The sequence below is a fragment of the Macaca mulatta genome, chromosome 20 (genome assembly GCF_049350105.2).
Source record: "Macaca mulatta isolate MMU2019108-1 chromosome 20, T2T-MMU8v2.0, whole genome shotgun sequence".
In the NCBI taxonomy this organism is placed as follows: Eukaryota; Metazoa; Chordata; class Mammalia; order Primates; family Cercopithecidae; genus Macaca; species Macaca mulatta.
Window position 1 is genome coordinate 17954189 of NC_133425.1, and position 24749 is coordinate 17978937.

The window sequence follows — 24749 nt, forward strand, 5'->3', positions numbered from 1 at the left end:
CCTTTTCCTCTCTCGGCTCCGCCCCCAGGCCCCGCCCTCTCCGCCCCGGCCCGCGTTTCCCCGGCCCCTTCCCCATCACCCTCCCCTCCAGCGGGGACAGGGGTGTGGGGAGGGGGCGCCGCGCGGGCTAGGCGCCTGCCCCTCCCTGCGCGCCCAGTCTCCGAGCGCGTGCCCGGCGCCCCCCTCCGCGGCCTCCCCGCTCCCGCCTCCCCGCCTTCTCCTCCTCCTGGTGACGTCCGGGTCCCTGCCCGTCTGAAAACTCCGCGCCGCGGCGGTGGAGGCGGCGGCGGCGGCGGCGGCGGCAGCAGCGGCGGCGGCGGAGGAGGAGCAGCGGCGAGCCGAGGCGGCGGCGGCGGCCGGAGCGGGAGCCCGAGCGGCAGTCGGCGGCCGCGGGAGCCGCGGGGAGCGCGGGGGCGGACCGGAGCGCGCCGGGGTCCCCGCGCCCCGCTCGCCCGCCGCGCTCCGAAGATGGTGGCGGCGCCGTGCGCCCGGAGGCTGGCCCGGCGCTCGCACTCGGCGCTGCTCGCGGCGCTCACGGTGCTGCTGCTGCAGACGCTGGTCGTGTGGAATTTCAGCAGCCTCGACTCCGGGGCCGGGGAGCGCCGCGGGGGCGCAGCGGCCGGCGGCGGAGAGCAGCCTCCCCCGGCCCCGGCCCCGCGCCGGGAGCGCCGGGACCTGCCCGCCGAGCCGGCTGCAGCCCGAGGAGGAGGAGGAGGAGGCGGCGGCGGCGGAGGAGGAGGACGGGGGCCCCTGGCGCGGGCGCGGGGAGGCGGCCCCGGAGAACCCCGGGCACAGCAGCTGGCCAGCCGGGGGGCACTGCCCGCCCGGGGTATGGTAAGATGCCCTTTCGGCTCGCGCCCCGCGGCGAGGGAGGGTAGAAGGCAGCCCGACCCCGCGCCCCCCTAGCCCTTGAACCCGGTCATCAGACTGGGACTCTGCAAGCCTACCGACTCCACATCGCCTCTTGCCCGGGGCTGTCGGGTGGGGTCCCTGCCAAGGCTCAGGGGTCGTGGGCTGCCCCTTTCAGAGTCTGAACACGGACCCTTTGGGGTCTGGGGGAAGTTATTTCCAGTGGGGGCGCTTTGGGGGTTACCGGAGCCTGGCTGGGTTCCTGTTCCCCAACACTCTTGCTGGGGACCCCAGCTGACTTGCTCCGTGCGTGTGGGTCTTGGTGCCTCGCTCCCTTGTCTGAGTGAGTGGATCGCGCCGGATCCTCAGCCGCTGATCCTGGGCGGTTGTCGCAGCAGCATCTCTTTGGTTTTTGCCGAGCTGGATGCAGACAGATGAGCCCTCTGTTCGTCCTGGCCTGCGACGAGGGCTGAGCTGGGCGTCCCAAGTCCCTGACCATGCCCCTGAATCAATACTCAGTCCGGGGTGTCTGGTCTTACTTTGGGTGTTCTGTTTCTCCTCTCTGGATGTTTGAGCCTTCCGTGTTCACCTTCTCTGTCTCTAACCTTGCCGTCTTCCGTGCCCTCTCTGACTTTATCTCCTCCCCATCTCCAGTTTCAGGGCATGGCTCCTTCTCCTAGCTGGTTGTCTCTGTCTCTCTGTCTTGTTGCGGCCGGTTCGGGTCACCAGCTGTGTGTCCGACCACACCGTCAGGGCTTCTACTCCTATGGGATTACTTTGCCCTCCGTGGGTGTGAACAGTCAGGGCTCTGAAACTGTTTCTTCCGCAGATCTGGGGCCGTCTGGGTGGCTGGGTGGGGAACTGAGTTGTCTTCCTACCCTGTCCCCAACTTCTCCAGGGATACCTTTCCCACCTTCTCTGGGCTGCCTTGCCCAGCCTGCTGAACTAGGAGCACCTGGGGCGGGAGGCCGGAGTCCTCAGTTCAGAGCCAAGGTCTTAGTTTCCCAGGGGCGTGAGTTCTGCCTTAGGGCATAGCCAATATGTTGTGTGTCTGTCTCTTTATTCGGCACACTACTTGTCTGCAAGGGTTTGCCTAGCTGCTAAAGGGTATTAGACACCAGGGGGGATGGTTTCAGGATCCTGAGGACTGAATGCATAGCTCTATCATTTGTCACTTTGGAAGTCCTCACTGAAGACTGCCTTCGTACACAGCGTGATGCTTTGTGAGCTGCTAAACTTCTTCGGAGTCTGTGCGACCCTCTCTGCCGGAGTGCAGCTCTTCCTGCCTGCGAGCTGAGGCAGTCCCAAGACGTGAAGTGATGGCATTTCATGTTGCCGTGTGGGTAGCGGGGAGAAGTATTTCCCTCGTTTGCGGGGAGGATAGTGGCCAGAGCTGCCTGATGGAGAACCAGAACATTCCTAGTGTCCTGTGATCTCTTCCTTACAGAGAGGGGTACTCTGAAACACTGCCTTTGAACTCCTGGAGTTGATAGGGATGGGTTCTGGCTGAAATGCAGTTAGAAGATCTTTGTGCATCCAGAGCCCAGGAGGTGCGGTGGGAGGGTTGTGGGGCATGTCCTGCTGGTCCAGTGTAGGAAGGTGTAGGGGAGATGTGGTGGGGGAAGCCTGGGGCTTTGCATCTGGGATTCAGAGTCGGTTCAGGAGGTACCTTTAGGATGCATACAGCACCTGTTGAAACAAATGAAGAAAAGGAAGGAGGCAAGGCTAGCTGATTTCTTCATAAGGTCCCGGCATTGTGAGCATCCATCCCCAGCCTGTCTGTGTGTTCGGCTCAGTGTTTTACTCTCTCACACCCAGCTCAGCCTCTGAGAGATCTGCGGTTGGGGAGGTAGGTGGGAACACACTATTTTCCTTTTTACTTCCTTTTGGAATTTCAGTTCCAGCAGCGGAGTTGCTTTGCTTTTCTGAAACTCCGTTTCCAACTGCAAGTTCAGTTACTCTCCCCAAACCTGCATGTCCTAGTGTCGATTTCTTTACCTTCCAAGGTAGACATTTATGTATTTTTTTTTTTCTTTTGGTTCTCTTCTCTTCTTGGTAGCTGTCTACCATGCTGTTGACTGTTGTCTTTCGGGGATTTGTATTTTATTTCATTTGCTTGTCTCTCTCCTTTCTTTCCTCTCCCCCTACACCTACTGCATAGCCTGCTAAATCCTGAAATCACAGTACAGACAGGCTGGCTGGATGGAGCCTGGGGTCTGTCCTACTCTGTCTGTACCCACCCAGTTCTTGCCCTTCCATGGAGCTCCAGGAGACCAGAAGGGGGCAGGCTGTTCCTGAAGTCTGGTATAGCTGGAGCTTGGGTTGCAGGCAAGGAGAGGACCAGGCCTTTTTACAAGCAATAGAGGCCCTTGAAATGTGCAGTTTGTTTCCAAACCCTGCTGGGGCTGCCAGGATGATGCTTTGGAGGGAGATTCAGGAGTGGGACATTTAAAGAAACAAATCCCCGTGATTTTCCAGATGGCTCTTTTAGAGAGATGCTTAGACACATGCTTAGAAGAAGATGCTTTCTCTCAGTGCTCTGTTGCAGGCAGATATGGGGTGGGTAGACAGTCTTGGCTCTTGCACGTGGGGGGAACCTGTGTCCTGGGTTGCTGGTGGGTGTGTTGCAGAGAGTGTCAGGCGGGCATTGTGTAGAGGGCATTTCCTAAGCCAGATCTTCCTGCTTCCTGATGCCCACAGCCTCAGAGCATTTGTCCTTTTTATGTTTGGGGAGCTGTGCTTCGGTGGAAGGCCCTGATTGTATTTTTGGTGCACTTAAGAAGCCAAGAGGAAACACCCCGTTTCTCAAGTAGAAAGAGGCAGAGGGCATGTCCATAGAAGATTTGCAAGCTCTCCTTTTCCTCTCAGCCTCTTTCAAAGCTCTTAAATATTAGAATTATTGGGTGGATTGCAGCTGTTTTGTGGCTGTGACTCTGATTCCTTCACTGGGTCTCCAGTAAACTGTGGATTTTACTGTCATCTCAGAATTTCAGAAACAGACAGACTCCCTTATAAAGGGAGGAAAAATATTGGGAGAGCTGTCATGAGGATCAGCCTACAGGTTCTGAATAGATTTTGGAGAAAATGAAAGAGAGCTGTGTGTGTTAATGTAATGAATGTTTATTTTCTTTCCCTTAGTGACTCTCTTCTTGAAGTCCCCACATTTATTGCTTGTGTGCTTAGATAAACTGTTACTCAGTAAGTTTCATTTAAGACATCTAATTTTTTATTACCCTTCCCACCCCCTGCCTGCCGCCCCACATAAGCACACAAAGTAGAATGGGGTTTCTGTATTATCCGACCCCTTTGAAATGTTGATTTTTCGGCAGAAATTCCTCATACTTCACATTACTCAGATAACTCAGGACTTTTTTAGACATCAACTGTGACTTTGAAAGATCGGTTCACTGGCTTTAGATCACCTCTGCTTCTAACAGCCTCAGAGGTGTAGCTTTTCTTCCTATCCAAATATTCTGCGACCACAGAAAACAGGGTGTTTTATTGATGGTTCCCTTTTTTTTTTTCACGCTTCCAATGGAGTTTTATTTTGCTTGAGCGATGCATTACACTTTGTATACAGAAATATGCATCATTGAATAATATTTATCTTACTGCAAATGTTGCCATCTGTTTAAATCATATACTGGAAAATGTTAAAATAGATAAATAAAAGTAGAAATTATATACCTAGGTATAGATATGTTTGTGAGATAAATTCTAACATATCTATAGTTTATCAATTCATTTTTTGAAAATCTTCCAGAAGGTTGGGTGGTGAAACGCTTGCTCTTTTTCACCTAGGAAGCCAGCCATGGCATAAGTTCTTACTTACTGGTGACTGTTCAATTTTGATTCATGGTTTTAATAGAACAGGAAATTTGGCGGCTTGAGTTAAAGCAGATACTTAACATCACGTCATTGTGTGTGTGTGTGTGTGTGTGTACCTCAGAAAGCAAAGATATCCTTAGGGATATCTCTGAAATAAGAGTCTGCCCCACCCCCCACTCCAGAGCTGTTTATGATCCATAAGGTCATAAATCCATCTATATGAGTGTTTCAGTGCAGAAGAACTTAACACGCACACCTGTTGGACTGCACAGGTGAGGTTGAAAGTCTCTGTCTTTTGACCAGTGCTGCCTTAAGAGTTGCCACTTATGATATCTTTCTTTCTCTTTCTTTTGCATTTCCCCATTTCTATGGACCCAGATCCCCGTCTACCAGAAACAATGAGAGAATGCCTTGGGGAAAATAAAAAATAAGTAAAAAACAAACTTGATCTGAACAAAACCTACATTCTAAGGAAGGGGGTGGGAACAGGAGAAAACGTCCCACGAAGTGTGTGCGAGGCCCCAGCGCCAATGAAAGAGGCCTCTGTTCACTACCCTCAGGCCTGACATACCTGGGTTCACCTCCTGGCTCGGCCCTTTCTCATGCCTCTAATCTTGGGCAAGTCACTGTAATTTTGGCCCTCTGAATCTGAGCTACCTCATAGGGATGTATGAGGACGAAATGTAGCAATATATGTGAACTCGTGTGGGCCTAATCAGTGCTCAAAAGTGAGCTGTTCTTAAGAGGAAATTCTTGGTATATTTGAAAATAAGGAATTTCTTGCAGTTATTCATTTTCCCACGCAGTATAGGGTGCGAGTAAATCCAAGGCAGTAGAATGAATACAGCTCTTTCTGTGTGAGCAGGACAGAATGTGGTAGAGGAAGGAGTACTGACATTTATTGAGTGCCTGCTGTGTGCCAGGCATCCTTTAGGTATTTTATATACATTGGGTTATTAAATGCTCACCGCTGCCAAAAAAAAAAAAAAAAAAAAAAAAAAAATTCTGGGAAGGAAGACGGTATTACACAACTGATAAAAAGTTAAAACTAAGAACACCCGGCTAGAAATCACTGATGTTATGATGGCTTGTTACATGGCAGGAATAATGGAGGGATTTGTAAATATTACCTTACTGTCTCACTGATTTCTTCCAACTTTGTGGGATAGGACTTTTCCTGTCCCCGGGAGGAAACTGAGGCTCAAAGAATTGAAGCTGCTTGCTCATGAAGTTCACAGAGCTGGGGAGTAGCAGAACTGAGATCCAAACCCAGACCTGCCCCTTTCCAAAGATGCCACCTTTCTGAGTTGTGTTTCTTTTGCATGGTTTGTTGAAAAACCCTAAATGCAACCATGCCATTCCCAAAAATCTTTTTTTTTTTTTTGAGACAGAGTCTTGCTCTATCACCTAGGCTGGAGTGCAGTGGTGTGATCTCGGCTCACTGCAACCTCCACCTCCTGGGTTCAAGCAATTCTTGTGCCTCAACCTCCTGAGTAGCTGGGATTACAGGTGTGCGCCACCACGCTTGGTTAATTTTTGTATTTTAGTAGAGACAGGGTTTCACCATGTTGTCCAGGCTGCTCTCGAACTCCTGGCCTCGTGATCTGCCTGCCTCGGCCTCCCACAGTGCTGGGATTACAGGCCTGAGCCACTTTGCCCAGTCTCAAAAATCTTTGTTCTACTTTTCTCACTTCTTATTGCAGATTCCTAAAAAGGTACCAACCCTAGAAAAGAAACAGACATGCAATTTACATTGAATCAGACCCCTAACTCATGATGCAAATACAGGGGTAATAATAATGATGATGATAATAATAATAATTATAATGCTCGCATAGCAGTTATGGTGTGTTAGGTGGTTTTAAAAATGGATGCATAATAGTTGTACATATTTTGGGGGTACATGTGATGTTTTGATAGGTTCACATAATGTGTAATGATGAACTCAAAGTAATTGGGATATTCATTACCTCCAACATTTAGCTTTACTTTTTGTCAGAGACACTGAAATTCTTCTCTTTTTGCTATTCTTTTTTTTTTTTTTTTTTTTGAGACAGAGTTTTGCTCTGTTGCCCAGCCTAGAGTGCAGTGGCACAATCTTGACTCACTGTTACCTCCACCTCTCGGGTTCAAGCAATTCTGCTGCCTCAGCCTCCCGATTAGCTGGGATTACAGGTGCCCGCCACCACACCTGGCTAATTTTGTTTGTATTTTTAGTAAAGATGAGGTTTTGCCTTGTTGGCCAGGCTGGTCTTAAAACTCCTGGCCTCAGGTGATCTGCCCACTTCGGCCTCCCAAGGTGCTGGGATTATAGATGTGAGCCACTGTGCCCGGCTCTTCTAGCTATTTTGAAATATACAATAGATTATTGTTAACGATAATCACCCTACTGGACTGCCAAACACTAGAGCTTATTCCTTCTATCTAACTGGATTTTTATACCTTCCAGTCATTGTCTTCCTCCCCACTCCCCTCACTCACCTAATCACGTATCTACTCTCTGTCTTCTTGTCGTCCACTTTTTTAGCTCCTACATAGGAGTGAGAACATGGGATACTTGTCTCTAAGTAGCTGGCTTATTTCAGTTAATATGATGGCCTCCGGTTTATTCATGTTGCTGCAAATGAAAGGATTTCACTTTTTAACAGCTGACTAATATTCCAGTGTGTGTGTGTACACCACATTTTCTTTATCCATTCATCCATTGATAGGCACTTAAGTTGATTTCATATCTTGGCTATTGTGAAGAATGTTGCAGTAAGGATGGGAGTGTGGATAGCTCTTCGATTTATTGATTTCCTTTCCTTTGGATAATTAATTCCTTTCCTGTGTAGACACAGTAGTGGGATTGCCAGATCATATGGTAGTTCTGTTTTTAGATTGTGAGGAACCTTCATACTCTTCTCCATTGTGGCTGTTCTAATTTACATTCCCACCAATGGCATATGAGGGTTCCGGTTTCTCACGTCCTCACCAGCGTCTGTTATTTTTTGTCGTCTTGATAAAATCCATTTCAGGTGGGGTGAGATGGTATCTCATTGTGCTTTTGATATTCAGTTCCCTGGTGATTAGTGATGCTGTGCATTTTTTTATATATCTCTTGGCCATTTGTATGTCTTCTTTTGAGAAATATCTATTCAGCTCTTTTGCCCATTTAAAAAATTGGACTACTTGTGTTTTTTTGCTGTTGAGAGTTGTTTGAGTTCTTTATATATTTTGGTTATTAATCCCTTGTCAGATGGGTAGTTTGCAAATACTTTCTTCCATTCTGTAGATTGTTTTATTTGTTGATTGTTTCCTTTGCTGTGCAGAAGCTTTGTAGCTTGATATAATCCCATTTGTCTGTTTTTGCTTTTGTTGCCTGTGCTTTTGAGGTCTTACCCAAAAAAATTCTTGCCTAAGCTAAGGTCCTGAAGTGTTTCCCCAGTGTTTTTTTCTAGTCGTCTCATAGTCTCAGGTCTTAGATTTAAGTCTTTAATCTATTTTGATTTGGTTTTTGTATATGGTGAGTGATGGGGCCTAGTTTCAGTCTTAAGGTTATCCGTAGGAATGGTTATCCCGTTTTTCCAGCACATTTATTGAAGACTTTGCGCTCACCAGCGTCTGTTCTTGATGCCTTTGTCAAAAATGAGTTGATGTAAAAGAGTGGGTTTATTTCTGGGTTTTTTATTCTGTTTACCAGGCACTGTTTTAAACCCTTTTTGTGCATGAACTCGTTTAATCTTTCAAGCTGTGTACTATTATATTTTCAGCAGTCAAGAATTGAACTTGAAATTGGCTAGAGAAAGGAGTCTTGAATTCAGCTCTCTCTAACCAAGGGAGAAGGGGAGGAGGGAGCAAGAGGATATTGTGCAGGGTTCTTTGGCCAGGGAAATTGGCTTTTCTTTCAACCACAGCAGACTTCCTGCTGCTCCATTCCTTCAGACCGCTCTGTGGTTGGCCCACTGAGTAACCCACCACTTGTACCTGGGAGCCTGGGTCTGCAGCACGCTGGAGAGCTATCTCAACGAACATGCAGTGCGGATCATCTTGTGGACACTTCCTTCCGCCTGCAACAGAAACTACCCGTTTGCCCGCAGATGCTCATCAGATGGTGCCCACGTGCCCTCTGGGTTCGGTTGCCCCGTCCCCCCGGTTGGAAGCCAGAGGCATCACAAAGAAGATGGGTGTGGGGCGGGGTGTCACCTTAGCCCTGAACCTGGACACTGGCATTATTAGTATCAGGAACTACGAACTCAGACACCCTGCCAGATGAGGAAGGGGTGGGGCCCATTCTCAAGCTTTGTGTGTGTGGATGAGGGTGACTCATCTTTCAGGGCCATCTAGGGGCAATGAATGGATTTGTCCTGTCCCAGGCCTGGTTTGTCCCAGCCAGGTGACTACTGCATATGTGGACATCTAATCCAGGCTAATGTGTCAGTGGATGCTGATGAGGTAATGTGGTATGAGGCATTTGTTTCTCCTCGCAGGTCACGCTTTGCCATAATTTTTGGCCACAAGGGGCGTAGTTTCGGTTTAAGATGGGTTTGTGGGACTGAGAGGTTGATGCAAATGTTCCCTACCCGGGAGGCACAAACGTTGCAACTGTGGTGATGATGAGGTGCATTTATTGAATGCACCAAACACTGTGGAAGGACTAAAAAGACATGCTTTTATTGAATCCTTATAACATCTGGCAAGTTAAGAGCTATTATTTTCATCTCTGTTTTACTGATTGAAAGAATTAAAACTAAGGCAATAAGTTGGATGAAAGTTACACAGATGTGAAGTGTCCAAACTAGGAATTGAAGTTGGGTGGTGTCTCCAAAGGCTGTGTTCAGTAAGTCTGTTGACTCTAGCCCCTCATTCTCCCCTTCCCTCCATCCATTTATGCATGCATTTGTCCATCCATCCATCCATCCATCCATCCGTCAGTCCATTCATCTATTTATCTGTCTGACCATCCATCCATCTATCAGTCCATTCATCCGTCCTCTGTCCATCCATCCATCTGTCCATCCACTTACCCATCCATCCATTCATCCACCTGTCCACCATCCTCCACTCCTGCAGTTAGAAGGTACCAGTCCCTGTGTCCAGCACTGGAACTACCTTGGTGAACAGGACCAATGTGCCTCCTGCCTTCCAGGAGGACCAGTCTGGCAGGCAAGAGTTAGCGCCCGTGCTGATAAGTGGCCTATCTCTAGGGAGATCACTCTCACATCCTAGCCGGTACCCTTTCTCATGGTGACCTCTTGAACACACAAGGGAGGTGTCCTCTGGGAAGGTCAGGGCGAGGAGTAAGTAATATGATTCAGAGCCCTGGGAGCCCTGAGGTCTGTGCCATCCCAGAACCGTCCATGAGGCCTGGGCTGCTCCACTCATGGGGCCCAAGCTCTTCTTGTAGCTGAGGAAACAACCCCGGAAATGATCCAGGGGAGCAGGTGGGCAGATGCTGTGGGGCCTGGGAGGAGGGTCGTGTGATGTTGAGGAAGAAGACAGTGGTCGGACATCATCGGTGTGTGGCACTTTGCCTCTCTGGAGCTCAGTGTCCTCGTCTGAAGCCCAGGGGCCATAAGGCACCTTCCTGGCAGGGCTTGATGGTGAGGCGCAGCTCTGGGTCATGGTCAGTGCTCTGCTCTGCCCCCTGATGCAGCCGCATGATAGGAGATGTTTGCTAGAGCCAGGAGGACTTTCAAATCCATGGCCCATGGGTGGGTTTGATTTTGCCCACACCGTGTGCTAGAATAAATAGGCCCTGGAATTTAAAGATTAGGATATGCCGTGAGACAGCGTAGATTTTTGGAATTCTTTTAAAAGTCATAAGATCCAGCAATACAGGGTCCATGGTGCTCGCTTGGCGTTAAACAGCCACGCTGAGGAATGGTGACACTGCAGACCCACTGGGTCCCCAAGAGTCCCCCCAAGATCTCTCCTGTCACCTGTGCCACCTGGTTGGCCTCTCTTGGCTGTTGAGTTTGCAGCCCATTTGGAAGACCTCTGTGTTTCCTATGAAGACGTAAAACTGAGCATCTGTGGTTACCCTGTTCCCATGTGGCTTATTCACTGCACTTATTTGCCTCTGACTGCCTGTGCCTTGCCCTGGCATGATGGCGTCTCCCTCCTCGCCTAGCTGGTGGTGGAGACCCAAAATATGCAAATTCTTATAAACTTGAGGCCATCCTGAAGGCAAATGTCCTCGACAGAAATAGAATCATGCGTTCTGCAATTTGATAAACCCGTTTCCCCTCTGCAGGCAGTGTGAGTGACAGGCTGCTTTTGACTCATCTGCCCCTCCCTCTGTGTTCCCCGTGACCTTGTCCCCCAATAACACGCATTGGAAAGTTGGGAGTCTTGAGAGACAAGGGGGGGGTGGAAAAGTAGAACATTCCTGAGCACCTTGGCTTGGTCCCAACGCTGTCAGGGACGGACCGTGACTTTCATCTCTGTGTCTTTTTGGCGCTTCATCAGATGATGCTAATAAGCCTACCTCCCTCCCCGGGTTGTGAGGATTAAATTTGATAAACAGATGAGAAAGTGCTTTGAAGCTCAGAAAGCCTCATGTGAGTGGAAGATGGGGCTCATGTCTTCAAGCAGCAGAATGTGGGAGTGTTCAGACGGGGTTGTCTGCCTTCCTTCCTCACAGCGTCTTGTAACCCGCGGGGAACAGGGAGAGAATGAATGAGTGAAATCCGCTGGAAATTTCCCACCTGCTCATCCATTCATTCATCAGATATTGGTTGGGGTCTGCTGTGTGCCAGGCCTTATGCACAGCGAGGGGAAAGACAGATGTGACCCTACCCTCATGCCGTTTATGGTTTGGGGACAGGATGACCTCCCAATAAAAACAAACAAGAACATTGCAAAAAATCAAATTGTTACAAGTGCAGTGAAGGAAACGATTAGGGAGCTGAATAAAAAGAAAGAGCTGTGGATAAGCATTTGTTTTGGATGGGTGGATTTATTTTACTTATTTGGGGGTAAGGATTTATTTTGGATCATGCCTTCTGCCATAGGAGTCCTAAACAAGCCCCAGGAATCCAAAATATGGTGTAGACACCAATCTTGATGCACTAGTGGTTGGAGGTGCTACAGGGGTAGATATTCTCTAAAAGCTTTTTACAAAGAGTTGCTCTTCATATCTGTACAACATTTATTCACTTCTTAAATCTATTTATTAATTTATTGAGACAGGGACTCCTTGTGTCACCCCGGCTAGAATGCAGTGGTTTGATCTCAGCTCACTGTAGTCTTGACCTTGCAGGCTTAAGCAGTCCTCCCACCTCAGCCCCCTGAGTAGGTGGGACTACAGGTGCGTGCCACCATGCCCGGCTAAGTTTTGTATTTTTTGGAGAGGTGGGGTTTTGCTATGTTGCCCAGGCTGGTCTGGAACTCCTGGGATCAAGTGATCCTCCCACCTCAGCCTCCCAAAGTGCTGGGATTACAGGCGTGAGCCACCATGTCTGGCTCACTTCTTAAATATTGCCTACATTCTTTTAGTTGCTTTTTTCCTGACAAACCCATATGATATAAACATTACTCTAAAGGTGCAACGTGATGAATTTTCACAAACTGAACACATCTGAGTATCCTAGACCAGGAGTCATAGCACCGACAACATCCCGGATGCACCTCTCTTCTGCTTCTTGGATGAATATTTAAAGAAATTATTAATAGCTGTATATTTCTTTAAATGTATATTTTGGAAAATACAGAAATATAACCAGCCAGTCAAAACGGCAGTTTCAACACTATTCTGGTTTAACGTGCAGGTAAAGTGGCATTTAAGTAAGAAGAAGTGGGGTTAACAAAATGAAAACACATAAGCAAACCCTAACTGGATTTCAAATTCTGATTGCAACTTGGTTGGTTAATGATGGTCAAGGAAGTGCTGAGATGGCCAAGGTTTGGTCAATGTCAACTCAACCCGTTTGAAGAGTCTTTGCTCCTCTGGTAAACAGCTGTACTGTTTTGTTCTGAAGTTCAAGCAGAAAGGATTGAAGTTAGATGTTAGGAGGAACTGTGCTCTGGGTCCATTGGAAAAGAATTGCCCATTGGAGGCCCTCTCTGATGTCTGCATTGCTCCCAGAATTCTGGAAAGTAATGGTCCCAGAGGCTCCCCATCCCTGTCTTCTGTGACTGAGGTCTGGACATTTCATGTGCATCTTTTGGATTCACTGTGCATTTGCTTCGCGTTGAGTGTTTGTACTCTAGTCCTCCAGGTGTTGGACATGAAATTAGCATGATGAATGGGTCCCCAAATGGGCCAGTAATGACTACATTAACTTAACCCTGAACCAAGGCTCTCCTATTCAGAACTAGGGTAACAGAACCGCAGTGCAACGTTAGCAGCAATTCAAAAGGGCAACGGAGACAACTCATCATTTCATAATGAGCGAGGGGAGAAGCAATAAAAGCCGGGAGCCCAAGGATGGCATGATAATTTTGCAGAGTCTCAGCTCTCAACCAGACTCACGTTCATAAAATAAACAAATGTTTTTGGTAATGGAAAGCTAATGTATACATTATTTAAGGATAGTATTAAAACCAGATTAGATGGATCAAGTAATACAACAGTTACCTCATTAAGCATCCTTTCTTTGGGGATGTGAAAAAGTTCTTCTTCTTCTTCTTTTTTCCTGGTGAAATGGGGCTTTATTAATTAGAGATGTAATGGGAAATCTTATTTTTTTTCCCCCACACTAGTGGCTGTTTTCTGTTTATTTTTTAATGGAGGACCACGCTTTGCAGATGTTCTCTTTGAAATAAAAGCCTATTCATTGTCTCTCTTTTGCACTTTCTTTTATCCCAGCTCAAAAGGGGCAGCTGTTATGAAAGACACTGAGAACCCCCTTTGCTTGTCATCGAGTATTGCAGATGATTCCGTTGTTGATGTAAAATGCTCTTACTGCCTGCTTTTTCTTGTAATCCTATGGAGGGATAGTTTTCAAATTGTGACGTCTGATTTTCTCTTGTTTAGAAGGTGAGTTAAAGACAGAGAGCAGGGAGAGATGTTAAGCTAAACATCTCCTAAGGAAGGATGTTCGGTGAAAGACTGGGTGGTTTGGAAATGGGTAGAAGTTAGGTTATTCATTCTTCTTCGGCCTAGAGGCTGACTCCTGTTTGGCTTTCTTTTAGGATGAAAGCAAACAAAAAATGCACAACAGCAGCATTTCGAGGAAACTGACTGTTTATTGGAGTGAGCAGGCGGATACAGCCCTCCAACGAAAGTGGGTGCTAGAAAGCAGCGATGGGGAATGCGTAAGCCAGAAGGAAACCTAGAGCTTTGTGAGTCAGGTCTGGGCTCCAGATGGAATAATGACAGCATGGGGTCCTCTTCCTCCTTCTTTCTTAATTAAAGAAAAGGTAAATTTTAAAATCAAAACTTAAATTGGTAGCCAAAATCAATGATTTCCAATCCACATCAAATTTAGAGTGCCTATTAAGAAATTTGAAATTCTGGTTTTCATTCCCAGAGGTAACCATTTGAGTGAGGGGGGATGTGGCTGCCCCCTCTACACGGGCCCACCAGGTCACTTTGCTTATCTGTGTTACCTACAAGATGGCTGTTGGGATTTGAGTTTGCAACTCTCAGAATGATAATAATAATAATCGCTATTATCTATTGGATGTCACTATATGGCAGGTGCTGTGCTGTACTAAGCAGCGTCTCCTAGATTATCATTTTAATCATTATATCAGCCTCATGATGTGGCTGCTGATAGTATTCCCATGTACAGATGAGGAAATTGAGGCATAGAGAGGGTAAGAAATCACTCGCAGTCACAGAGCAGACTTGGAATTTCAGCTCAGCCAGCGTGACTCAGGAGCCTGCGTGTCAAATGCCATGTGTGTGCCGCACAGAAAGATGTAACCAAACAACTCTCACTAGGTTTTCTTCAGAAGGGCACTGCCAGAAAGCTGGCACTGTTACTGGGCGTGGTGGCACACACCAGCACTTTGGGAGACCTAGGAGTTGGGGGATTGCTGGAGCCCAGGAGTTCAAGACCAGTCTGGGCAACATAGTGAGACCTCGTCTCTACAAAAACATAAAACAGTCAATCAGCTGGGCATGGTAGTATGCCTGTAGTTCCAGCTACTTGGGAGGCTGAGGTGGGAGGATCACTTGACCCTGGGAGGTTGAGGCTACAGTGAGCCGTGGTTGGAGTCCAGCCTGGGTGACTGAGCAAGAGCCTATCTCAAGAAAAAAAAAAAAAAGGTTTGTACTGTTTGCCCCCTGCAAAGATGGAACCACTGAGACCCTGCAGTGAGTGAATTGAATTGCCGAAGGTCAAACCACCACGTAAAATGCACAGAGTGACTTATTGCCTGTAAAAGAAGGTCGAGTGTGAAACTGGCTGTGGACGTGGGCATCTGTGAAGCTGGAAGTCTGGCTGTGGTAGAAGAGACCTCACCGTGATTCCCATCCTCTGTGTGCACAGAGCGAAGCTGGAGTGACGGCCTCCAACTTCCATCCATAGTCTTGGAGCAAAGAGGTAGCACCTGACACGTAATATTTTGATAAGTTGCTGATTTGTATTAAAATAATAATTACAGCAATAATTACAAGCACGGATTTCACTGAGACTCAGCTGCTGACGGTGAGAAAAAATAATTCATTGCATATTCTCTGGAAATCAAATGGAAGCCAGACCTGGCCTTTTTCCTTCGTGAGAGTACCGTGCAGGTTTTGCTGTGGGTTGAAGGCCGTGTATTTTGCCAGATGCTGTTTATGTTAATAGTACTGATGGCAGATTTCATGCGAGGAGTCACTGGCAATTGGGTGGACATCATCTTTATGCACAGACGCCACAGAAAACAGCCTGGCCAGATTCTGATGGTAGCACCATCCCTTAAACCATGAAACACGCCCCACCCTGGAAGTAAAACAATAATAGGGGAAAACAATTTAAATCTACATTTATTTATGTATTTATGTATTTATGTATTTATTTATTTATTTAGAGATGGAGTCTCACTACGTTGCCTAGGCTGGTCTTGGACTTCTGACCTCAAGTGATCCGCCCACCTAGGCCTCCCAGAGTGCTGGCATTACAGGTGTGAGCTACTGTGCCCAGCCATTGTTATTAAATATTCTTAAGTACTCTAGCATTGGCGGGTACCTGGCCATCATGAAGAAGTCATAGCTAATTTAATTTGATTGCTCTGGTTCTCTTTACACTTCTGTTTTTGAAGCTGATTGAATTGTAAGCTACTTTATTATAAAAACTTGCTAAACTTCTCGAAGTACAACATGCCTGAGAAAGAATGCAGCAATCATGAGTAAACAGCTCCGGAAAGGGATCACACCCAAGTATCCAGCCCCCGAAGGTGGGGTCTCTATCGTGACTTCTAACCCCATCAGGTACTTTTGCCTCTTTTCAGAAATGGAATCATGCAGTCTGTACTCTTTTGTGCCTGGTTTGTTTTGGTTAACATTGCATCTGGAGTTATATCTCTATCCAGGGTTGGTGAACCCAGCTTGCAGGCCAAGTCTGGTCCTTTGCCTGTTTTCATATGGCCTTTGAGCTAAGGATGGATTTTATGTTTTTAAATAGTTGCCACGGGGAAGAAAGAATGATATTTTGTGACATGTGAAAATTATATGAAGTTCAAATTTGTGTCCACAAATTGACCGGGCATGGTGGCTCATGCCTGTAATCCCAGCACTTTGCGGGGCCGAGGTGGGTGGGTCACTTGAAACCAGGAGTTTGCTACCAGCCTGACCACCATGGATGAAACCCCATCTCTACTAAAAGATACAAAAAACATTAGCTGGGTGTGGTGGTACATGCCTGTAGTCTCAGCTACTCGGGTGGCTGAGGCAGGAGAATCACTTGAACCCGGGCGGTAGAGGTTGCAATGAGCTAAGCCTGTGCCACTGTACTTCAGCCTGGATGACAGAGTAAGACTCTGTCTCAAAAAAAATAAATAAAATAAATAAATAAATTGCGGCCAGAAATAAAGCTTTATTGGAACACAGCCATGTCCATTTCATTTATATATCAGCTATGGCTGCTTTTGTGCTGTGACAGCACAATTGAGTAGTTGCAACAAAGACTGTATGGGCCCAAAGCCTAAAATATTTACTGTCTGGCCCGTTACCAGAAAGTTTGCTAACCCTATATCTATATTGTTTCATAGAGTTGTAATTGTTCATTTGCATTGTTTATTTCATTGTGGACTATACCACAATTTACATATCCATTCTGTTTATGGGCGTTTGGGAAGTTCCCAATTTGGGCCATCAGAAATAGTGCTGCTGTGAACATTCTTGTGCATATCTTTTGGTAAGCACATGCATACATTTCTGTTGAGTATATACCTAGGAACGGAATTCATTTAACTACTGTTTTTTTTTTAACCAATTGATTTGACAATTATATTTTAATTTGGAAGTCTTACCTTTCAGAGAAGGAGGTAAAGTGCAGTAATACTTTCAAATGCTGAAACTCTGAAACAAGGCTTATTTTCCTAATTAGTCTTGCAAAATTCAGAGTCCGTAGAAACAGTTTCTTAATTGTCGATTGTTCTTCCATTCTCAGTCCCTTCCAGGCTGTTGGGAACAAGCCCGATGTCAACTGCTTTGGTTGCTTTTGGGAATGCTGCCATCGTTTAATTTCTTATACCAAAGCCATGTTGTCCACGGGGCTCTTATCTTTATTCAGCAAAACAGGTCTGGCAGAATTAGGCATTTTTCTCTAGATGTCACTTTCTGCTTTGATTGACTTCTGTTTATCTTTGGCTTTCTGGTTTTCTTGCTGGGAAACAGATGAATATAGCCCTGTGTCCCCAATAAGATCTCTAGCCTGCAGTAGCGTGTGTCATTTTACATTGAAACTCTGTGCTGAAATGTCCCTTTGGGGACTGCATGCGCTGTACACGGCCACAGCATTGGAGCACAGAGATTGCCCGGAGGTGCTGCCTCGGTGTGCGTTGGCAGCGTTGTTTAGAAATGCGGGATCCTGTGTCAGTTTCTGAATGCCGGTCACTTCCCATTTGCTGCTCCACTTTTTGGACACTAGCACTGACAGGGTTGGGAGAATAACATTAGGATACCCTGGGATCCACCCGTCTTTCATGTTGGCTTGGTACTGGCTGAAAAATGACTTAATATCCTTTCGGGGGCTTGTCAGAGTCCTGTCAGTTCCTCTCCTAAGCCAACCCACTTTACCAGGAGTAAAGCCGCAGCTGTTCTAGGAGTCCGTCTTCTGATTCTGCTTGGTGCGATGAACAAACTTAAGGAATATCACAAGAGAACATGGTCAGCTGCTATTTTAGTATTACTTTTGGAACGAAATTTGAATTTAGTGCAGAAAGGATTCGTGCACTTGAAACCCTTGGTCTCAGCTAAAATCTTTTCTGTCTGACTCAGGATCTGGAAGCCTCAGTTTTCGTCTTTAAAATAGGGGTGCAAAGCTGTAATGCTATTGTTATGATTCTAGGGTGTGGAATTCCCAGATATGAGAAACTTAACCCTTACATTTTGGCAGTTTGCCTCCTTTCCCTTTAGCTTAATGGTTTGTCTTTCTCTGTTGGAATATTTACTTTTGAAAAGGTGAGACTTTAGAATTGTAAGTATTCACTGAAACTCTTTACAAAGGTGTGTGTGTGTGTATGTGTGTGTGTGTGTGTGTGTGTGTATTCTAGGGGAAGACTTTCTGTTTTTAAAGACTACTTTCTAGATGTTCTAACGTGCTAATTATAAGCGGTAGTTAACTTGGTCTAAAAAGAAACTTAATAGATTTCAAAAGTAGAAATCTTCCAGGCTTCCTTCATAAAACAATAAGATATATTGAAAATTAGCCTCTAAAAGACAATCACATAGAAATGTAAACAACCAAAACTCTTCTAAGTAATTCTTAGATCAATGAATAGATTAAATTTGACATTTCAGATTATATATTGATTAGCAAAAATGAAAATACTTCATATCAAAACTTGAAATAAGGCTAACACTGTGCCCAGAGGAAAACTGGTAGTCTATTTTAAAAGCACTTTAGGTTTTGACATTAAATATGAAAGAGTAAAATAATTAAAATGAAAGTCCGTTAAAAAAAAAATTGAGACTGGGATGGTCTCGAACTCCTGGCCTCAAGCCACCCTCCTGCCTTGGCCTCTCAAAGTTTTGGGATTGTAGGTGTGAGCTGTCGTGTCAGGCCTGAGACCCTGTCTCTAACAAAAAAAATGAAAACAAAAGAAAAGAGAATTGAGAATAAAATGAAAGTAGGGAAGGGACATTAATAAAAATAAAGGCAGAAATTCACAAAATAGAATGCAAACACAGTAGTATTAATTCATGAGATCCTTTAATGACCTAACCATATAAAGTCCTAATTTCATTCCTCTTAGGGTTAGAATCTATGAATAGACTGTAGGTTCCTTGATTCTCAATGCTTACTCAATGCTTCTCTTACAGCAACTGAGTAAGGGAACCTGTCAGTAGCAGGAGGCACCGTTAGTTTCATGTTATTAGGATGGGCAGGTTAGGGGAAGTTATCAATTAGCCTGCCCACATCAAAGCAAAGCACACTTCATGTACCTTTTTTCTGCTGATCAATTTCCTCTCATATTTAAGAACAGTTAAGAACGGCAGCGTAACTTATCATTTTGAAGAATACCCTCAGTGTCCTACAGGTTCCCAGTGAACTTTCCCCCCAGTGTTCATGCCTTCCTGTATCTTGTAAAGCCAGGGTTTTCCTCATTACTGGGTGCCTTGTTGGGGTGGGTGGGGTCCTGGGGAGCAGGTCCCTGGGGTGACGGGCAAGAAACTTCTGTTTCACTAAGCACAAGGCTACTCCACAGCGGAAATGGGAAGCCAACCTTGTTGGTTTGGAATTGACTTTGATGTCCTCCCAGCAATAGCCATTGATAATCTACGGTGTGTCACGTAGTAGGAGTTTTCTGTGAGTGTATTGCTTTATAGATGTACCCAGGATGTTTGCGGATACTTATTCACTCAACTCAAGATTTTACCAAGAGCCTACTAGGTGCCAGTCACTGCGTGGGAGCTGGGGTTGGAGGAGTGGACAAAACAGGGTCCCTGACTTCCTGCAGCTCAGGTTCCGATGGAGGGGACAGTGAGTCATGGAGAAGGCGAGGGTCATCTGGGAAGGCTTTTCCAACACGGTGACATTTAAGATGAAACAAAGAGAGGATAGTTGGGCATGGATTGTGGGAAGAGGAGGTAAACGTGTGATCATTATGACAAGGACGTGAAAGTCATTTGGGAAGAAGGACAGGAGCCAGAGCCTGCAGGGCCTTCCAGGCCACTGTCAATTGTTCTCTGGGGTGAGGTTCCCAACAGCTGCGCTAGTGGGTTCACCATCTCTGTTTTATTAAAAACCTAGAAAAGTTGACTGGTTTAGAAATGACATGATTTGGAGGTGGAGCTTGAACACTTGCAAAAAGTTGACCACTTTCTTTGGAGACAGAACCACTGTGTGTCCAACAACCATCCCAGAGTCCCTCTGCAGTTATTGTCACTCCACCTCCAACGAAAGAACATTTGTCCTTTGCAACGGCTTTCCCGATTCCCCACCTGCCCCTGCAGAATGATGATGTCCCCAGCTCGGAACTGCTCTCCCTCATCTCCATGTCAAAACGTGCTGTCCTGGGCCCTGTGCTCAAGGTGTCTGATTGTGAGGGTGGTGGTGTCTTGCACTGCCCCTAGGTTGGTAACACTGATCTAGAGAGATGGCAGAGGGGGCTGCCTGGCCTGGCAGCAGTGTCTGTCTGTGTTGGCGGGCTGTGCTGGGCTGGAATGTCTTAGTCTGTTTACAAAGCGAGACAAAGTAATCTGGACTTTCAGGAGTCAGGATAACTGGTTTCCAGAACCTGTTCTGCATCTTGCTTGGTGTGGCTTTGGACTGCCTGCCTTTCAGGGACTCTGTCTCCCCATCTTTAAAATAGCTTAAGGGATTCTAGGTCCCTTGTGCTCGGAACTTTTAGGTCTCTTGTGGTTACCTGTGCCCTGATTGCACATGTCTCTTCTTCCAGCCATGTGTGTGACCCACGTGTCCTTTCCCACCTCCATGTGTACGTGGCTGTTTTGGTGTGACTGTCCGCAGAAAAGGGTCCTCTCCTCCCAGCACCTCCCCCTTCTACCTAATAATAAACTCTAGACTCCTTCTCACCTTTTTTCTTTTTTTTTTCTTTTTTGAGATGAAGTCTCGCTCCGTTGCCCAGGTTGGAGTACAGTAGCACAATCTTGGCCCACTGCAACCTCTGCCTCCCAGGTTCAAGCAATTCTTCTGCCTCAGCCTCCTGAGTAGCTGGGATTACAGGCGCCTGCCACCATGCCCAGCTAATTTTTGTATTTTTAGTATTTTAGTATTTTCAATAGAGATGAGGTTTCGCCATGTTTACCAGGCTAGTCTTGAACTTCTGACCTCAGGTGATCTGCCTCCCAAAGTGCTGCATTCCAGGCGTGAGCCACCGCGCCCGGTCCCCTTCTGCCCTTTTATTAGTAGCTGCCATCACCATCATAGCTGGTCTTGGATCCATTAACTCCGTCAGGGTATTCCCAGTGATAGAAACAGTGAATGGCACACAGTAGGTGCTCAGTAAACATTTCTGTTTCCTTCAGAAATTGCCTGAAAGATCAGATGAGGAGATGCCTTAAAAGCGAGAGCTATAGAACCCCACTTTAAGGTGACATTTTAAGATCCAAAGGCCGAAGATATTCTAGAATGAGGAATCATGCCTTGTTCCATGGGTTCTCGTCAGCTCCTCACGCATATTGATCGCACCTTAAGGTCTACCTGTGTTCTTAGTAGTTGATGTGTAGTCCTGTTGATGATGATAAATAATAGTAATAGCAGCTGCCATTTATTAAGCACATACGACATGCTAAGCATTTTATGTTTAATGCTTCCAACATCTTGTGTTGTGAGCATTGTCAGAGTCATTGTTTTATGGGCAGAGGAAGTGAGACACAGAGAGGGGAAGTAGCTCTCGCAAGGTTGCACAGCTCCCCGCAAGCCTGTGTGCCTAACCACCGCGTCACTTGACGCTAAGTCCCCTTGTTGGGACTGAGGACCAGCCAGACAGGGGAGGGGCCCTCTCCCAGGTGCTGGGCCTGCCCCGTCCCCACAGCCCACAGGGGAAGTGTCGACAGCTGCAGGCCTGGCAGACATGCAACCCCTTCCTCCCCTGTCCAGGGGCTCCTGTTCTCCATGCCTGTGGAATTGCTGAGATCCTGCAGACAGCAGTGAGAAGCTGGCTGTTGTGGTCAGAGCCTTTCCCCAGGAGGGGGCTGCAGACTTGGCCCCAGCCCTCCGATGGCCTGCTCAGCTGGCCTGGGGCAGCAGGGGAGAGTGGAGGAGAGGCACGAACTTGCTTTTGTGAGAGGGAGCCCGGGGCGTGCTCTGTGGGTTCAGAGGAACTTCCTCGGGCGTGTGGGTGAGACCAGGCATGGCATGACATTTATATGCCACTTCCTTCTCCACCAAAATGTCCCTCTTTGTCTCAGTTGGGGAATGAAGTGCAATGCAGTAGAGAAGCACGGGGACTTGGTGCCAGGGTGCCGGAGTTCGCAAGCCTGGCTCTGCCACCGAGCAGCTGTGTGACTGAAGTCTTTGTGCCCCAGCTCCTTCATCTGTAAAATGGGGGTGATGATGGTACCCACTTCACAGGGTTGTCAGGAGGAATAAATGAGTTAATATATGCGCTTCATTTAGCACAGTGCCTGGGCCTGTATTTAGCACCTAACATGCTGCTGCTGCCGCTGCCTTCTCCTCCTTCGCCCTCCTCCCCCTCCTCCTCCCTCCGTCTTCCCCCACCCCCTCCGCTACCCCCTCCCCCTCTGCTTCCCCTCTCCCCCTTTACTTCCCCCCTCCCCCTCCACTTTCCCCCCTCTCCTTCCACTTCCCCCCTCCCCCTCCACTTCCCCCCTCCCTCCACTTTCCCCCTCCCCCTTCCCCCCTCCACTTCCCCGCCTTCCCCTCCCCTCATCCTCATCTTCCATTGTTATTATTACTGTTGATTCTTGTAGGAGGAGGAGGAATTGGATAAGGGAGAAGATGTGCCTGGTTAACTCTGCCTCTTTGTCTCCCTCCTTCCTCTGGAGCTGTGTGGGGACTAGATCGTGTTGCTGGCTGTGTGGCCTGAGGTCAGTCACATAGCTTCTCTGTATGCATTTTCCCACCTAAAATGAATACAGCAATTATAATAATGTTAACACACTTCATTTTAAGATGCACATTTTTTACTGTGTCACCCAGGCTCACAGCCATTTTATTTTATTTTATTTTTGAGACGGAGTCTCGCTCTGTCGCCCAGGCTGGAGTGTAGTGGTGCAATCTCAGCTCACTGCCACCTCCACCTCCCGGGTTCAAGTGATTCTCCTGCCTCAGCCTCCCAAGTAGCTGGGATTATAGGCATGTGCCATCACACCTGGCTAATTTTTGTATTTTTAGTAGAGATGGGGTTTCACCATGTTGGCCAGACTGGTCTCGAACTCCTGACCTCAAGTGATCCGCCCGCCTTGGCCTCCCAGAGTGCTGGGATTACAGGTGTGAGCCACCACATCCGGCCAAAGATACACATTTTCAATATTTAGTAAATAGCATTTCTGAAATTTGGGGTGAATTTTACAATTGATGTGTATGTTTCCTTAATGTTTCAGCACACACCCTTTTGCCCCCAAATTGTTATTCAATTCATGATGCATTTCACAAGCGACAGAGTCTTACATTGAAGAGGCCACAGTGTCCACAGTGTCCCAAGCAAGGTACCAAGTGTTTTTTAAATGCCTCGTTGTTTAAAATCCTTACTGCAGCCCCAGAGGTAGGTACTCATATTCTCCCATTTGACAGATGTGGACATTGAGGCTTAGAGAGTGAAAAAGTGGCTTTCATGGAAGGTCGCTTGTTCACACAGCAGAGCTGCTATCCAGCCACCCTCCATGGGTCTTACGACATAGGCTGAAGCTCTTTTTCCAAGAGCATCCCGTAAGCACCTCTCTCCTTCTCCCTGGGATGTAGGAATGTGTTCCTAAAGACAGCTTCAAGCTTTGGGGATGGAAGTGCTAGTGGTGGTCTTAAAATATCAGCTCCTGCCAAGTTCCAAATGTCTTTGACCATGAACTCAGCAGCAGGATGGCGTGTCTGGGGGACCCTCCCAAGTCATGCTTTGTGCAGAACACAACGTTTTCAGAGCCTAAAGCGTTTTATAAAATAATGTGGGATTTGTCCCAGAGCCTGGCACAGGGTCTAGAATGCTTGAGTCCTATTTTCCAGTTGGATTAAACTAAGGTCAGACATTCTGCCCCGAGCCTGAAATGTATCACGTGGACTGGGAGCAGCCCCTGGCTGTCAGGTCCCTTCCAGGCTGCAGGTACCCAGGGGACTTCCCGTCTGTCTCTCTGTCCTGTGTTGAGAGTGGTAGTGGTTGGTGGGCTTTGGGAGGGTCTTAGGGAAGAGAGGAAGTAAACAGCAGGCTGCCTGACAGTTTAGAGCCGGGCTGTTGGGCAGAGTCCAGAAATTATCTTGCTAACAGTGACAGTCTATGAGTTTGTAGGGAAGCGAGGTCGTGAATAATTGATTGCTGCTAACTGAGTTGTGAAAACCATTTTCGGAGCTTCCAACGTGGAGGCTCTCCGAAGGAGGGAGGGATGGAGGGGAGTGGGAGGGTGGGGAAGCAGACAGGGATGAGAGCGTCCTCTTCCCGTGAGTCCGAGGGTCCCTCTGGGGCTCCCCTGTGTCTGGTTCAGCGAGTTTGGCTGCGGTCCCCCGCACTTAGAAATGGCCTTGGCTGACCCTGGGCCTTGTGGAGGGAGCGGGTGGCCTCGGCTCTGGTTGGGTTGGGCTGTTCCCCGCTGAGGGTCGGTTGAGTCTCCAGGCTGAGTGGGGGTCCCCAAACTGTCACCAGTTCAGAGCAAATCTTTGGACTCTTTAGAAGGGGTTCCTTGTAATGCAGATGATGAGTTTTCTCCTACCTCCTTTCAGCCTGATCATCTGCAGAATCGAGGGGAGGCATGGGTGTTTCTGAAAGCAGGTCTCACTCAAGACTGGGAGGGACACTGTGTTTTCTAAATATGACACTTTGGGACTTGTTAAGCCAATTTTTTTTTTCTAGAAGAGGCAGCATCA

The 24749-nt window shown here is 47.3% G+C and overlaps 1 protein-coding gene across 1 annotated transcript in view; it reads left to right on the forward strand.

Annotated features, from left to right (window-relative positions):
* Nucleotides 1-279: 279 nt before the first annotated feature.
* XYLT1 (xylosyltransferase 1) overlaps nucleotides 280-24749 on the forward strand; it is a 366386-nt gene continuing 341916 nt past the window's right edge. Inside the window, exon 1 of the mRNA XM_015125707.3 lies at nucleotides 280-834. Coding sequence (XP_014981193.2) covers nucleotides 469-834 — 366 coding nt within the window. The 5' untranslated portion in view covers nucleotides 280-468. The remainder of the gene's footprint in view (nucleotides 835-24749) is intronic.